Source organism: Oreochromis aureus, linkage group 23 (genome assembly GCF_013358895.1).
Source record: "Oreochromis aureus strain Israel breed Guangdong linkage group 23, ZZ_aureus, whole genome shotgun sequence".
Lineage (NCBI taxonomy): Eukaryota > Metazoa > Chordata > Actinopteri > Cichliformes > Cichlidae > Oreochromis > Oreochromis aureus.
In genome coordinates, this window is record NC_052963.1 from 24,028,318 (window position 1) to 24,043,668 (window position 15,351).

Sequence of the window (15,351 nt, forward strand, 5' to 3'; positions counted from 1 at the left end):
ACGTTTGACCTGACACAGAAGATTTTCACTCTAATCAATATAACAATAGCAACACATATGATGGCTTCTACACCTGTCAAGACGGCTTTGCAGCAGACAGGAGTTGGATTCAAAATAAAGGACCCAAGAAACAAGAAATAAGCTTAAAAGCAACTTTATTCCTGAGGTTTAACATAATACAAACTAAAGCAGAACAGAAACAAAACATCCAAAACTTTTATTCTTCTTGGGAAACAGACAATGTAGCAGGACACAGCCAGGAGATAAAACATGACAAAGGATGAGTGGTGACTGAGCGAATACACACAAACACAGAATAACAACAACATAAGACAGGAAATAAATAACACTGAGACCAGGAGTAAGACTTAGACGGACGGGTCTGACACAGAGATAGAAGACAAAACACACAAGACTGAGGGAACAGAATGGGAACACAAGAGGGGGTTAACCTAAAGATTTAAAAACTGAGAACTAAAGACATGAAACCACAACACCAAAGGTATAAGGAAATAATAAGACATGAAGACACTAAGAAATAACAGAGATATTAACATATAATCAAAACAGAATACCAAACTATAAAACAAAGATGATCAAAGAAAACCCAAAACATCCCCAAAGCTTAAAGACACAGGGACCGTGGCAACACTATGTTTTAATAAGAAATATTAAGTTTCATCTAAAATCTGTTTTACTGGACTTAACATAAAATATTTTTTTAAAGTCTAATTTTAGACTTGATTCATCTTAAATACTTCTGAAATGATAAGTTCATTTTTAAAGTACTTAACGTGTATCATGTTGTTTGTTTCATTTGTATAGTTTTTTTCAATAATCAAAAGAAGAAAAAATCTACATAGAAACTATTATTTGAAGTAATATAGTATATTGGTGCATTGTGTACACTGCTTGGTAAACATAAGAGGACTATGTCTGTGAAGGTTCTCAGTCATTCACGTCATCGTAGTTTAAGGAGCTTGGAAAAAGAAAAGCGTCTGGACTTAAGAGGACTAGTTTTGACGTTTTCTGGTCCAACGGTGGCATCCAGTGGACCCTCCAGGCATTAAGAGTTCCGCTTTTTACAGGATGCGTTCTTATGAAAACTGGGAGTAACGACATGACTGGCGGCATTTTTCTAAACCAACGCATGGACACACGCAGAAAATAAAACAGTCTGTGTGATATCTGAACACAGTGCCATACAGGTAAGATTCATCAAGAAGAGCTGGGCGGTTTTTAAAATGTAGAAACTTTATTGCTGTTTCCATATGAAATGTGCAGGCAAAGGAATGACAGGCTCACACTTTTGGGCTTTCCCACTGCAAAAACACTCAGGCTAACAGCTGTGGAGGAAAGTTTTCCTGATGCCGTTGCAGACTGGCAATAAGATGCGGTTTGTGTTTACCTGATGGTAAAGAAACCAAAAATTTTGTTCTCTGCTGAACTGTAACTTATTACAGAGAACATGAATTAATGAATCGTGTTGACATGTTCAGATATTATCTACCTCCACGCCCTTTTTTAAATTAGGGTTATATATGTGAAGGGCCAAATAACCCACATCTATTTTCGTTTACCTTGTCAAGAAACGCCCATATAAACACGCCTGCAAGGCATTCGCTTTTTTCCGGTTGGCGCCAAAAACATGCACGCTCATAAACCCGCGGCAGATGTCCGCCGACTGTGGACGGTGGACAGCAAACGGAAGGCAGGCAGGACTTTGTGAAGAGGTTGTCCAAAACTGTTTGGTCGAAAAAGTTGGCGGCAGGTGCTGTTGAACTTCAAAACATCTTCATCCTGCAACATCTGGACTCACAACTCGTCCTACCCTTCTTGTCTTGTTTACGGAACAGGCACCTCCAGCTGACAGAAACAACTGGAAAACACGGACCGGATTACCGGATTACGATGCTAGACGGACTTGTGAGTAGAAGCGAGAGGAAAGAATTAAAATAAGGAAAAACTTTTGTATCTGTTGTGGTGGGGGAGACTTTTTTGTTTTTTAAATGGCAGAAAAAGGCTCTTTATTACAACAGTTTGTTTTTGTAAAAGGGTTTAATGAGAGAGCAAAAACAGAGTGGACTGAATGTGTGCTGGATTTTGTTGGGCTTTTGGGATTTGGAGCATTTGAAAAATTGTGCAGTTTTTTTTTTTTAAATCATTTTATTTAGATTAGCTGGCGTTGGGGCAACATGTTGCTGCGGGTGTTAGCACTGTGGAGCAGTGCTGTTACCCCACAGCAAGATGGTCCTGGGTTCAAATCTGTGACTCTAAAATTCATGTGTGGAGTTTGTATTTTTGTAGTGGATTTATATTGGTGATTCCATAGGTATGAAGTGGAGTGCAAATGGTTGTCTTTCTCTGTGTGTCAAACAAGCAACCTGTCCATGGTGTACCTCACCTGTCGCCCCATGGCAGCCAAACTAGACCCCAGACCCCACCGACTGAACTGTGACCTGGGTAAGTGGAAGGAAATTGATGCTTGTGGTTGATTTGCATTGTTCCTCCTCCATCCAAGGTTCATCTAAAGGATGAACTCTCCTTTCCAGTACTTTGGCACAAGATTCCCACAGTGGGTTTCTAATAACCTGTTCTCCAGTTTTGGTTATCCTAGGTAAATTGTAGCCTGTTGTTCTAATGTGATGGGAGTGGCGCCCAGTGTGGTTCTCTGCTGTTGCCGCAGTGTCTACTACAATTAAGTTGCAATCCTCCAAACCATGCTTTGCCTTAGAGAGAGGTTAAACACGACTCTCTCCATGCACTTGCCCAGCATTGATGTTAAAGCAACAGATCTGTAATCAGCTGTATGTTTAACTTTCTTTCTTTCTTTTTTTTCTTTTTTTATAGACAGAAAGGTGCAGAGTGCACGCAGAGTTCAGCAGAGTGCAGAAGGCACTGGAAAAGTCAAGTAAGGGCCTATTCCAAATCAGTAGCGCAGGTCTTCAGCACATAATCAGCTGACACTGTTTTCTGACCATGAGGTTTAGACCTTGCCAAGCATTGTGAAAATTACAGTGTTGAGGTTTATCTTTGCCTGCTTAGTTTTCTTCCTGAACTATTTTTCACACTTCATTAACTCTAGGTTTCTCACCCTGCAGAGAGGCTTACTGTAAAATAAATTCAGTTTGAATTTTACATAAAACATAATACATCATAAGTATAATAATTAAATTAACATTTTCAAACTAGCATCTTGTTTTGCAGATCAGTGAAGTTGGTTCAGAGTGAAGGACACACCGAACTCAGAAAACATGGCTTGTACATCACAGTCTGCCAAAAATTATGTCAAGACTGCCAGAGTCCATCTTGTGAGAGAATTGAAGAATCTGTCTGTGATTGTGCAGAATTTGAATCAGAAAGGAGTTCTTGGTGAGGAAGAGGTCAGCTTAATACAGGCAGAGAAAACTGATGAAAACAAAAGAAGAATGATACTGGACTCAGTCATTAAAAAAGGGGAAGCAGCCTGCTATGAGTTACTCAAGATTATAGACATGACGAGGAAGAGGACTTTAGGGAGGCTTCCTTTTCTTTCTGAGAAAACGAATGAAACTTCCAGAGAGACCAAGTTTGACCTGCACCACTGGATCAGCTGCTTTTCTTTCAAGGAAGAACCACAAATGGACAGGAACTACTTACAAGGTATTTTAGGACAAAAGTCTGGTTGTCACTTGTTACATTTTTCATTATTTAGTTTCTTCGATGAACTAATTCTATAAAAATGTGCCAGTGGAAATATGTATTTATGAGTTTGCAAGACAACTGCATTTAATTCATAGTATAACCCCGATTCCAAAAAAATTGAGATGCTAGGTAACGTGTAATTAATTTTAAGATTAATAAGATTTGCAAATCGTATAAAAACAGTTTTTATTCACAACTAAACACAGAAAACAGAAAAGATACCAAATGTTGAAAATAAATAAATATATCCTGGAAAAGTAAATGATGCTAAAACAAACAGCTGGAGAAAGATTTTACCACTAAATCACAAACAGTTTTAGGTTAATGTTCCTTAACCTAAAACTATAAAGACATTGAATATCTCATCATCTGCAGTGCATAATGCAATGATTCAGAGAATCTATATATGCAAGGGTCAAGGCTGAGAAACATTATCGTATAGCTGTGCTATTTTGATCCTCAGGCAGCACAGGTTTAAAAACGGGCATGATTCTGTCATGGAAATACCTGCATGCACTCAGAAATACTTCTATATATCACTGCCTGTGAACACAGTTCACCATGCCGTCCACAAATGGCTCACAATCAATGCTCTAGCATGCAAAGAAACCATATTTGAACACAAAGAGAAATGCTGCTGTCTTCTCTGGGACAAAAGCTAATTTAAAATGGACTGAGGCAGGGTGCAAAACCGTTCTGAGGTTAGAAGAATTGAAAGGTGAAATTCTTTTTGGTCATCATGGACATCATGTCTTTGTTATCAGTTCTCACTTAAGGAGACTGTATCTTTGATAGTATGGAGATGCTTCAGTGCCTATCGAATTGGCACCTTGCACATCTGGGAAGGCAACATCAGTGCTGAAAGGTGTATATATAGGTTTTAGAGCAACATATGCCCACATCCAGACGACAACCTTTTCAGGGAAGGCCTTGCATATTTTGGCAATAAGGTGCTAAACTGAAGACGGTTTCAGTTACATTGATGGGTTTGTGGTAGAAGAGTTTTGGTGCTGAGCTGGCTGGTCTGCAGTCCAAACCTTTCGCCAGCTTAAAACAGTTGGTATATGAAACCAAAGATATGACAAAGAAGACCCAGGACGGAGTACATAGAATCCTACATCAGACACAAATGGGACAACATTCCCCCTACAAAAGTTCAGCAACTGGTCTCCTTAGTTCCCAAAAATCTATGTTCAGTGTTGTTAAAAGAAGAGGGGATGCTACACAATGGGAAAAATGCACCTGTTGAGAATGTCATTGCTGTCAAAATCAAGATGAACTAAATATGACAAATTTATCGTTTTCAGTCTCTCCTTTTGCCTTCAAAACTGCCTTAATTCTTTGTGGCACAGATTCAACAAGGTGCTAGAAACATTCCATAGATATTTTGGTCCATTTTGACATGATGGCATCACATAGTTGCTGCAGATTTCCATGATGCAAATCTCCCAGCTCTGGACAGCCCAAAGGTACTTCGTTGGATTGGGTTCTGACTGTGGAGACCATTTGAGTACCGTGAACTACTTGCCATGGTCAAACCAGTTACTTTATTTGACATGCTGTGTATTCTCACTGGACGCAGCCATCACTGTCTTCATAAAGCAATGGACTCAGGTAGGCTGTGAAAATCCCAGTAGATCAGTAGTTTCTCAAATACTCAGACCAGACCATCTAGCACAAACAGCAATGCCAATTTCATTGTCAATTAAATAACCTTTCTTCTCCACTCTGATAGTCAGTTTGAACTTCAGTAGGTTGTCTTGACCATGTCCACATGCCTAAATACACTGGTGTCATGTGATTGACTGTTTACTTTAATAAACTGTTGAACACCAGCTACGTCATTAGATACACTCACCAGCCACTTCTTTGGGTATATGTTCTACTGTAAATAAAATGTTTTTGAGCTGTGCCAATCATTGCATTTTGTTTTTTTTATTTAAATTTAAATGTAAATGTGTTTATTTCTGTTTTGTAGGACCGAGGCCGTGCCACAGATATCAGGAAAAGTTAAAATTAAAAGTAAAGAAAATATTAAATGACTTTTGGGCATCAAGTAAAAACCTGTTTGAAGAAAACAAGAAGCCTGATCTCTTGTACATTTCTCTTATATTAGACACACAGAGCAATGCTTCTCCATGTAAAATAAAGAAACTGAAGAAAAAGAAAAGCAAGCTGAGTCGCCCTAAAAAGCTAAGGACATACATCCCTGAAGAGAAACCAGACATTTCTCCCTGTGAGCTGCTGAAAACAGATAAAAACATAGTCTTGGTTGGAAAACCTGGTATTGGAAAGACAGCGCTGACTCATGAAATGCTGAGACTCTGGGCAGAAAGAGAAAGCAAAGAGCTTGATTACATGTTTTACTTTGACATGAGGGAAAAAGCACACATCACGAATGTTAAAAACTTGGAGGATCTGCTTTTCACTGTGTTCAGTGAACCAGATGAAGGCAAAGATGAGGTCTTACAGGATATAAAGAGACACTCTGATAACGTCACAATCATTTTTGATGGACTCACAGATCTCTCTTCACCAGTGGTGGAGAAACTTCTGAACAAAGACCTGCTGCCGCTCGCAAAGATCATCATAACATGCAGAGCAGATGATGAGGATGAAGACTTGTTTTCTGGGAACTTTGACAGAGTGGAGGTGAAAGGCTTTAGTGAGCAGACTATAAAAACATATTTATCTGCAACACTCGGTGAAGATCAGAAGAAAGTTTTGAGTAACTTGGAACTGATAACTCTTTGTCATGTCCCCATGTATGCACTGATGGTGGCTGCTTGCGTTTCATCAAAACATGTACCACAGCCATGTACAATAACTGAGATATACATCAATATTGTTCGATTCTGCCTTCAGATAAACAGCAAAACAAAGAAAAAAGATCTAAATTCGTTCATCAGCACCAAAACGGAAGAAATTCTGTCTCTGGCTGAAGTTGCTTTTCTTGCAACTCAACAAAAATCTGTGAACCTGACAAACCTGACCTGTAAAGACAGCTGTGTCTTGTCCTTCCTGAAACCACTTCTCATTAAGGAGGCCGTGACTGAAACAATAACCACACATGCATTTCTCCATTACACAGTGCAGGAGTTTTTTGCAGCACTGTGGCTCCTAACAAATCCTGATAAAATCAGAGATGTTTTTCAGCAGTGCCTCACAGAGGAGAAGAAACACATGAAACATCTGATCCCCTTCATGTGTCGACTGTTGAATGAGAAGAGCCCAAGTTTGATGAAGCATCTGATTCCAGATCAGGACCTGAAGAATACATCTAACTGGTACTTCAAGGAGCTGATAAACACATTTCTTCCTCATCTGTGTGAGCAAGAAGAGGCTGATACTGAGGACAGTGGGCTCCATGTTGTCATACTGTTCTTATGCCAGTGCTTGTATGAGTCCCAGAGTCCTGAAGCGTGCATCTACCTTCTGGACAAACTGGACTACCATCTTGACCTCAGTGGAGAGAGTCTGGATCCTTACCCTTGCTGTGCTGTGGCCTATGTGGTCACTCAGTCAAAGGAAAGGAAAATAAGGCTGAACCTCGAGGACGTGATCATATCCGAACAAGGAATGAGACAGCTGTTCAGATGCCTTGAAAATGTTGAGTGGTATGAATTTGGTTGTTTTTCTTTTTTTTGGTTTCAACACACAGTGAGAACTTTAATGCTGGTTAGTTTCATAACGATCTCTTCTTTCAATTATAGGTCTGACCTTCTGCCTCAACAGCTTTGGAAAGCTTTCCTTCTCAGCGAAGAGCAGATGGACTTCGTAACCTTACTCAGTCTTGATGGAAATCATTTGCACCTTCCAAGTCAAGGTGAAAAGCAGCTGTTTGAAAGAGCTGTGGAAGTCATGCAGTGGATGTCTACAAAGGTTAATGTCTGCCTCTACTGGGACAGAGAAACTCCTGCCTGTCAGAGTCTGTGTGAGTCTCTGTTAGAGGCTTTGCCATTCATCAGCTCACTCAGGCATGTAGCTTTGGCTCTTGCATATTAAATAGTCTGCTTATCCAGTCTGTTGATGGTAAAGTTAAAATACCTCTGTTTGTGACTTTTTTAACAACAATATATCAGAATTTAACATTTTAGCAGAATAGTTGAACGATTCATTTAAAGTTGAGTCCTTCTAGTGCTCAGTCTAAGGAGCCTGTCCATCTATCCAACCACTCATTCATCCTTCCATCCATTCTCCATTCCCGTAAGGAGTCTAATTAAGTTAATAATTCCATGATACAGAATCCGACAGGCCCCAGGCTGGTGTTTATCTTGTTGAATTTAAAATTCTGATTTTTTTTTTTTATTCTTCTCCTTTGGAATCACAGACATTGTGCACAACAAATCTATATGTGTAGCACTAGCACGTAATGTATCAAGATTTGTGCTGAATACATTCAGGTTTTACAGAATGTGCAACAGAAATGTGTCTAATCAGTTCTGAAATTCTGTTATTCAGCTTCAGATGTCCATCTTTTTGGAGCCAAGAGAAATACCATGGGACACTGGAGAAGGAGCAGGAAAATCTGTTCATGGATTTATGCCTGAAAGCAGCACTTAATAACGGAGCGAAATTTTACAATGTTGCGAAGAAGCTTCTTTCATTGTTTCATGTTAAAACTGAGTTAGAAAACATCCTTCTTGATTTATATCAACATATTAAAAGCAGAGGATTTTCAGTTAACTTTGAAACACTGAGGCCGTGTTTTCAGTCAACTCCTGCAGTCTGGTCCATAAACCTCTCAGAGAGAAAGACCTCCATCCTCCTGGAAGTGCTGAAACTCCAACCAGAGAAGAAACAAGTGAAGCTGACAGGCTGCTCACATGAAGAGAGTGAAGTGAGGAGTTTCCTGCAGTGTCTGCCTTATATCTCACAGCTCAGGTAAATGAATTGTACTTTACATGATTAACTCTACATAAAATCTCTCCAAATTATACTTTTTTGCAACCACTTTTTGATTTTCATAAGAACCACAACCTCTCCTACAGATTTTTAGTGAAAAGTAATTCATTTATCCTGAATATAACAGTTTGTCTTGAGCTTTTGCAATACAACTTACAAACAAACTTATAACATCATATAGTACAACAACCTGTGAAATGTGATGGATCATGAGAAAAATGAGCTCCTGACGTTGTGTTTTATATCATTCACCATTTTTAGAGGGTCAATTTTAAGCTAGCTGATGGACTGAAACTCAGTTTAAATCACTTACCCAGCCCAACGTTTTTTGAACTGCCTGAATGGCCATTTTAAGGAAACTAACAAAAGAAAAGTGACTAAAGGGAAAGCTATCCAGGGCTCAGAGCTGGCAACAAGCAAACAGCCCTCATACGAACAAAGGATCAAAGTGATTATGAACAAAGTACTTATTGGTAAAATAATGGAGACAAGTGAAAAAAGACTAAAGGGTCAATGTTCTATTATGTGGCATGTCACACAGAGACTGAGTATGTCAGCATACTCTATGTGGTGGAGCAGTTGAACGTCAGCAATAGCTTCTCTTCCAATTTGTTCCTCCTGAGAACTCTTGGGAAGTGGAGACACTGTTGGGATGTCTGTTCATTACAAGATGGAGTCTATCAGTAGTGTGTGGTTGGATTTATGAAGCTGAGATCAAATACTCACTAAATGTTTCCTTCTCATTGTTCCAGTGTTGACCCTAGCTGTTCAGATAAAGAAACCAGGTTCTTTGGGAATCTGTTCTGTGCAGCAGCAGAGAGAGAGCAGCAGACAGGAGAGAAGATACTGGAGCTGTTATCATCAGTGTGCATATACAAAACATTCCCTCTGAAATGGAAATGGTGTGATTTTCTTATGGACCTGTACTCTTATAAGACTAAAAAAGGCTTGAGTGTCCTTCCATCATTACAGTTAGTTTTCCAGTCAACTCCTGCAGTCTGGTCCATAAACCTCTCAGAGAGAAAGACCTCCATCCTCCTGGAAGTGCTGAAACTCCAACCAGAGAAGAAACAAGTGAAGCTGACAGGCTGCTCACATGAAGAGAGTGAAGTGAGGAGTTTCCTGCAGTGTCTGCCTTATATCTCACAGCTCAGGTAAATGTACTGCACTTTACATGATTAACTCTACATAAAAGCTCTCCAAGTTATATTTTTTGCAGCCACTATTTGATTTTCATAAGAACCATAGAATACTTGTCAATACTTGTATTTCACAGCTTAGGTAAAGAGCTACTCTGAAATAAGATATGGAAATATTTTTAATTGTATAAATTATAACATGGTTGTACAACATTAAATCTTATTATGTTCTATTTTTCATGAGTATTGTCATATTATGAACTAATAACTGGACAAATGCAGTTTACCAAGTTGAGCTGATAAATAAAAATACCAAACAAAAGTTTTTGTGGAACCATCGAAAGCAATGCATGGGTGATAGTGTTGTGGGACTTTGATATTAATAGACTTTTGAAACATTCATAAATAAAAGGGAAAGCATGAGTCTTGATCGCTCACATGGCAGTGACGTGCAGCGGCATGTTCATCCTACTTATGACGTGCAAAGTAGACTAAGTAGGTGACATAAAAGAAAAAAAAGAATTTGGGAGCAGCGTTTGAGATACTTTTTTACGTTATCATGGGGTCACAAGCCAGTAAAACACATAAGTTAACTTAAAGAAACGATTGTACGGTTGTGCGACCAGGTTTCAACAGTATTGGAAGGAGCTGGCAAAATTAGAAATTAATGTTACGGAAGATCTCTTTTTGTGCTGATACTTTTAAATATCTTAGATCATAATCCTGCCTACACCATTAAAATTGCTGCTCCAAAACAAGTCAAAACATTTTGTTAAAGAAAATTAGAGAACTGGAGGCTATTGGAAGGCCTCAAACCAGATGGTGGACTCCTGAAGGGAGCCGTCAAGCTGAAGAAAGAGTCTTAACAAGCTTGGTCAGCCTGTGGGACTGCAGAGGCAACTGACAGCTACTGCTGGAGTATAACTTCAACAGTAACTTAAGGAAAAACTTGTGGAATGAGTTCAATGACACTATGGAACAAGACTTTCGGTGGACATCATGCAGAGATCTGAGCCAGCGCCTCTTCACCTTGGTTTTAGGAGGAACAGTAGAGTTTTCGTCCTGATTTTGGAACAATGGACCAACTCTTCATCCTCTTGAAGGGACGTGAGTTTGTTCAAGCAGTCCACATGTATTTGGTAGACTTAGAGAAGGCATTAAACTGTTCCTCTGGGATTCCTTTATTGGGTGCTTTAGCAGTACAGGTTATCAGGCCTGTTGTTATGAGCTTTTCAGTACCTGCACAACCACAGTAAGCGCTGGATTGCCAGCAAAAAGTCAGAATCATTTCTACTGGGTGTTGGACTACTGGGTCGTCCACCTAGCCACCTACAAGGAGGCTAGGTGGAGGTCACTTACCTAGAAGTGGATCTTATTTCTGTGTTTTGCAGATGTTGTGGTTCTGTTGGCTTCATTAGATGGTTTGCAGTGGAGTGGTTTTAAGCCAAGTATAAAGTGGTGAGAATGAGAAGCATCCCGAAATTTGAGGCCATGGTTCTTGGTTGGAAAGGACTGGAGCTTCCACTGTTGGTTAGAGACGTTTTGTTGCTCCAAATGGATTTCAAGTATCTCGGGGTCTTGATCATGAGTGAGGCAAGAGGGAGATTGACACATCAGGTGACACATCAGACATATTGAGTGTAAAAGCAAAGCTGTCAATTTACTGGTCAATTTACATCCCAACCCTCATCTATGGTCATGAACTCTGGGTAGAGACAGAAAGATTGACATCACATATACAAATGGCAGAAATAATCTTCATCCAAAGGGTGGGTGAGGTCAGATATTTGGGAGGGAATCAGAGTAGAATCATTACAAATAGACAACAGTATAATATATCAGAGTGTGTTTCAAAGTTTTGTAGTGCTCTCACATATGCTAAAATTGCCAAAGACTCTAAAATGCATCTCCATAAACTTTATATAGCTGCTTGAAGTTACTCATTGACTGCAGGCTCAAAATGTTTCTTCCTTTTTATTCCAGTGTTATTCCGTGGAAGTTAGATGAAGAAATCAGGTTCTTTGGGAGTGTGTTCTGTGCAGCAGCAGAGAGAGAGCAGCAGACAGGAGAGAAGATACTGGAGTTGTTATCATCAGTGTGCACATACAAAGGATTTCCTGTCAAACAGAAATTGTGTGATTTTCTGATGGATCTGTACTCTTATGAGACCAAAACAGGATTGAGTATTCTTCATTCAATACAGTCAATTTTCCAGTCAGCTCCTGCAGTCTGGTCCATAAACCTCTCTCTGAAAAAGACCGCCATCCTCCTGGAAGTGCTGAAACTCCAACCAGACAAGAAACAAGTGAAGCTGACAGACTGCTCACATGAAGAGAGTGAAGTGAGGAATTTCCTTGAATGTCTGCCTTATATCTCAAAACTCGGGTAAGCAAATTGTACTTTGCATCATTAATGCTACATCAGATGCTTTGAAAATGATTTATAGATGTAGTTTAAGCCAAAAAGTCTGGTATTATTGTACGGTTTAAGTATTCATATAAATGCAGCACAAAAAGTAAGAAATTTTATCTTTGGTTGATTATTTCTTTGTTTGCTTCTTAGCTATAAATCTAATACTGTTGGAAAGCCTGTGTATTATAAGTAAGGAAAATGTTTTGTGGGTTGAACACTTGAGGCATCAGCTTGGGCATGCTGTTCATGGCAGAGTCAACAACACAGCTACACTGGCTGACTTGCATGAATGGGATGCCATCCCAAGGCAGTGTGTGACCAAGCTGGTGACCAGCCCAACCAGGAGGAGGTACCAGGCTTTTGTGGTTGTGTATAGTTCTGCCAGGTGCTACTGAGGCACCTGTTTATTAAATAAATCAATTGTTAGATTGCAAATATGTCTTGTTTCTTCAGACTTCAATCCTCAAATTCAATAAATGACACCTTTCAAAAGTGAATAGCAGAATAGGCAGTTTGGTATTGGCAGAAAAGATTTGGCAAGTTTTGCTCACCCCATAAATGCATCTTCCTTACAAATGTGGCCCCATTTGAGGGGAAACAAAGCACGTTTTCAACAGGTTAAGACTTAATGCCAAAAAGCATTGTTACCGCAAAGAAATAATTGACTAAACACAAATTTCTTCACTTTTTTTGTTAGTGTTTGTGTTGTGAGTCAGTAACAGTCTAAAAACAATGTTCAGCTGCTCTGATGGACGATGGCTTTAAAATGGACTTTCATTATATACAGGACACACATGGACAAGATGGAGTCCATCAGTAGTGTGTGGTTGTGTTTATGCAGCTCAGATCAAATCATCACTAAATGTTTCCTTCTTATTGTTCCAGTGTTGTTCCTTGGTGGTCAGATCTTTATGAAGGAACCAAAAGAACATTGATTAATCTGTTCTGTGCAGCAGCAGAGAGAGAACAGCAGACAGGAGAGAAGATACTGGAGCTGTTATCATCAGTGTGCACATATCAAACATTCCCTTTTAATGACAGAGACATTTCTGATGAATATCAGTGTGATTTCCTGCTGGATCTGTACTCTCATATGAAGGACTGTGAGACTATAACAGGCTTGAGTGTCCTTCCATCATTACAGTCAGTTTTCCAGTCAGCTCCTGCAGTCTGGTCCATAAACCTCTCAGAGAGAAAGACCTCCATCCTCCTGGAAGTGCTGAAACTCCAACCAGAGAAGAAGCCAGTGGAGCTGAGAGGCTGCTCAAATGAAGAGAGTGAAGTGAGGAGTTTCCTCGAATGTCTGCCTTATATCTCACAGCTCAGGTAAATAAATTCTACTTTACATCATTAATCCCAAAAGCTGATTCTGTCTGTCTGGATGTAGCATTTTTTGTGGGCGAAATATTTCATCACTCATCCAAGTGACTTCTTCAGTCTCAGCTGACTGCAGCTGAACACAGTACATTGGCATAACGATTGAAACTAACAACCCTTGGTGAGTCCTCCCTCGACATTCAAGTGTGTGTATGAAAGCACTGGGGCACAGGTACAAGACACTGTTTTGATGATTGTAGTGAGGCTCATTCAGTGAATAACTGGTAGCACCTTTGGTCGCTCGTCCCTGCAGATTGCTTAACCAAGTGGCCCATTTGGTTGCTTGAACTGCTATTTTGATTACTGCTATTTTAATTACATCGTGGTAGTGAATAATAATAATCAAGCAACAATTAACTGAATGTTATTGTTCTTACCCTGCGGTTTAACTTTTATATAGCACAAGTCTTGTAATTAATTTGCAACACCATTGCCTTGTCAATAATAAGCCTGTGTGCTTTTGATTGGTAATATAACTACCATTATTAAGAATTAAACAATGAAGCAACCACCAGGGAAAATAAACCTGGTCCACAAACACTAGTAAAGGAATCGCCAAATGTGCTCTGAAAGCTAATCTAGACATATTATCTCCATTTTCCACATACCTGTGCCCGTCACTGCCATCTGCAACCAAGATGAGAGCAAAATGCTGTGAGAGACTGGACAGTGGGCTACAGGCGCCCCTTATAGTAAAGTTAGAGGAGATTTGGAGAAGTGGCTGTATTTAAAAGCACTACTCCAAAGTGAAATGCTTACCACAAAGAATTTCTCACTACAGTTATGAGTAAGGAATACAGTTAGAAATATGAACAAGATGGAGTCCATAAGTAGGTTGTATTTATGTAGCTAACATCAAATCATCACTAAGTGTTTCCTTCTTATTGTTCCAGTGTTCATCCTCCAGTAGAATTTTATAAAGAAGCCAGGTTCTTTGGGAATCTGTTCTGTGCAGCAGCAGAGAGAGAGCAGCAGACAGGAGAGAAGATACTGGAGCTGTTATCATCAGTGTGCAGCTTTGAAACATTCCCTCTAAATAACAGAGACATGGGTGTTGAAGAAAATGAATATCAGTCTGACTTTCTATTGGATCTGTACTCCCATGTGAAGGACTGTGAGACTAAAACAGGCTTGAGTGTCCTTCCATCATTACAGTCAGTATTTTCAGCTCCTGCAGTCTGGTCCATAAACCTCTCAGAGAGAAAGACCTCCATCCTCCTGGAAGTGCTGAAACTCCAACCAGAGAAGAAACAAGTGAAGCTGACAGGCTGCTCACATGAAGAGAGTGAAGTGAGGAGTTTCCTGCAGTGTCTGCCTTATATCTCACAGCTCAGGTAAATAAGTCATCGTTTCTGTTACTATATACTGTATCTGTTCAGAAATGCATTGCTGGAATATTTTAAGCTAAACAAATCCAAAAATTATTTTACAAAATCCAATAGTGATATATTTTTTCATCATTATTGAAACGATATTTGTGACTTCATCTGTATGTTGTCATATTTCAGTTTTATTTCAGTTCTTCCCTTATTTAAGAGGGAAACATGGCGCCCTGTAAACAACTGTGTTTATTAGACCTTTTCTTCAGCTGAAACATGTGCAAACATACATAGAAATACAGCATAGAGGGCAGAAACAGTTTGTAAAATTCTAACAACCTTTTTACCACAGCCTGAACTCTTAGGCTACGTTCACACTGCAGGCAAAAGCGCATCAAATCCAACTTTTTTGACCCTATGCGACCCATATCCGATCATGGTATGACAGTGTGAACAGCTCAGATCCGATATTTTCAAATCCGTCCTGGGTCACTTTCGTATGTGGTACTGAATCC

The 15,351-nt window shown here is 39.5% G+C and overlaps 2 protein-coding genes across 5 annotated transcripts; both read left to right on the plus strand.

Annotated features, from left to right (window-relative positions):
* Nucleotides 1-167: 167 nt before the first annotated feature.
* LOC116325331 (nucleotide-binding oligomerization domain-containing protein 1-like) lies at nucleotides 168-8,383 on the plus strand. Of its 4 annotated transcripts, none has more exons than XM_039607546.1 (8): nucleotides 168-1,208; nucleotides 1,857-1,926; nucleotides 2,381-2,463; nucleotides 2,851-2,911; nucleotides 3,208-3,642; nucleotides 5,663-7,301; nucleotides 7,398-7,618; nucleotides 8,146-8,383. In XM_039607546.1, exons 5-8 carry the CDS (start codon nucleotides 3,255-3,257, stop codon nucleotides 8,232-8,234), a joined length of 2,337 nt encoding a protein of 778 aa, XP_039463480.1. In that variant the 5' UTR covers nucleotides 168-1,208; nucleotides 1,857-1,926; nucleotides 2,381-2,463; nucleotides 2,851-2,911; nucleotides 3,208-3,254; the 3' UTR covers nucleotides 8,235-8,383. The 4 variants fall into 4 exon arrangements, 3 of the variants coding, with proteins under 3 accessions (XP_039463480.1, XP_039463481.1, XP_039463483.1); XM_039607547.1 differs by having other exon boundaries at nucleotides 7,398-7,566; XR_005610494.1 differs by lacking the exons at nucleotides 7,398-7,618; nucleotides 8,146-8,383 and having other exon boundaries at nucleotides 3,208-5,298; nucleotides 5,663-5,706; nucleotides 5,801-5,835.
* Nucleotides 8,384-8,533: 150 nt separating this feature from the next.
* LOC120436279 lies at nucleotides 8,534-15,201 on the plus strand. Its single transcript, XM_039607031.1, has 5 exons — nucleotides 8,534-8,568; nucleotides 11,712-12,113; nucleotides 13,026-13,466; nucleotides 14,411-14,776; nucleotides 15,189-15,201. The coding sequence occupies exons 2-5, from the start codon at nucleotides 11,875-11,877 to the stop codon at nucleotides 15,199-15,201; spliced, it is 1,059 nt and encodes a 352-aa protein (XP_039462965.1). The 5' UTR covers nucleotides 8,534-8,568; nucleotides 11,712-11,874.
* Nucleotides 15,202-15,351: the final 150 nt, after the last annotated feature.

What these genes read in the sequence shown, in the direction of transcription:
- LOC120436279 (XM_039607031.1), top strand. Translation starts at nt 11,875, where the DNA reads ATGGATCTGTACTCTTATGAGACCAAAACAGGATTGAGTATTCTTCAT. An exon ending in CCTTATATCTCAAAACTCGG is followed by an intron (nt 12,114 to 13,025) that starts GTAAGCAAATTG and finishes TTATTGTTCCAG; the next exon opens with TGTTGTTCCTTGGTGGTCAG. An exon ending in CCTTATATCTCACAGCTCAG is followed by an intron (nt 13,467 to 14,410) that starts GTAAATAAATTC and finishes TTATTGTTCCAG; the next exon opens with TGTTCATCCTCCAGTAGAAT.
- LOC116325331 (XM_039607546.1), top strand. Translation starts at nt 3,255, where the DNA reads ATGGCTTGTACATCACAGTCTGCCAAAAATTATGTCAAGACTGCCAGA. An exon ending in GGACAGGAACTACTTACAAG is followed by an intron (nt 3,643 to 5,662) that starts GTATTTTAGGAC and finishes TCTGTTTTGTAG; the next exon opens with GACCGAGGCCGTGCCACAGA. An exon ending in TGCCTTGAAAATGTTGAGTG is followed by an intron (nt 7,302 to 7,397) that starts GTATGAATTTGG and finishes TTTCAATTATAG; the next exon opens with GTCTGACCTTCTGCCTCAAC.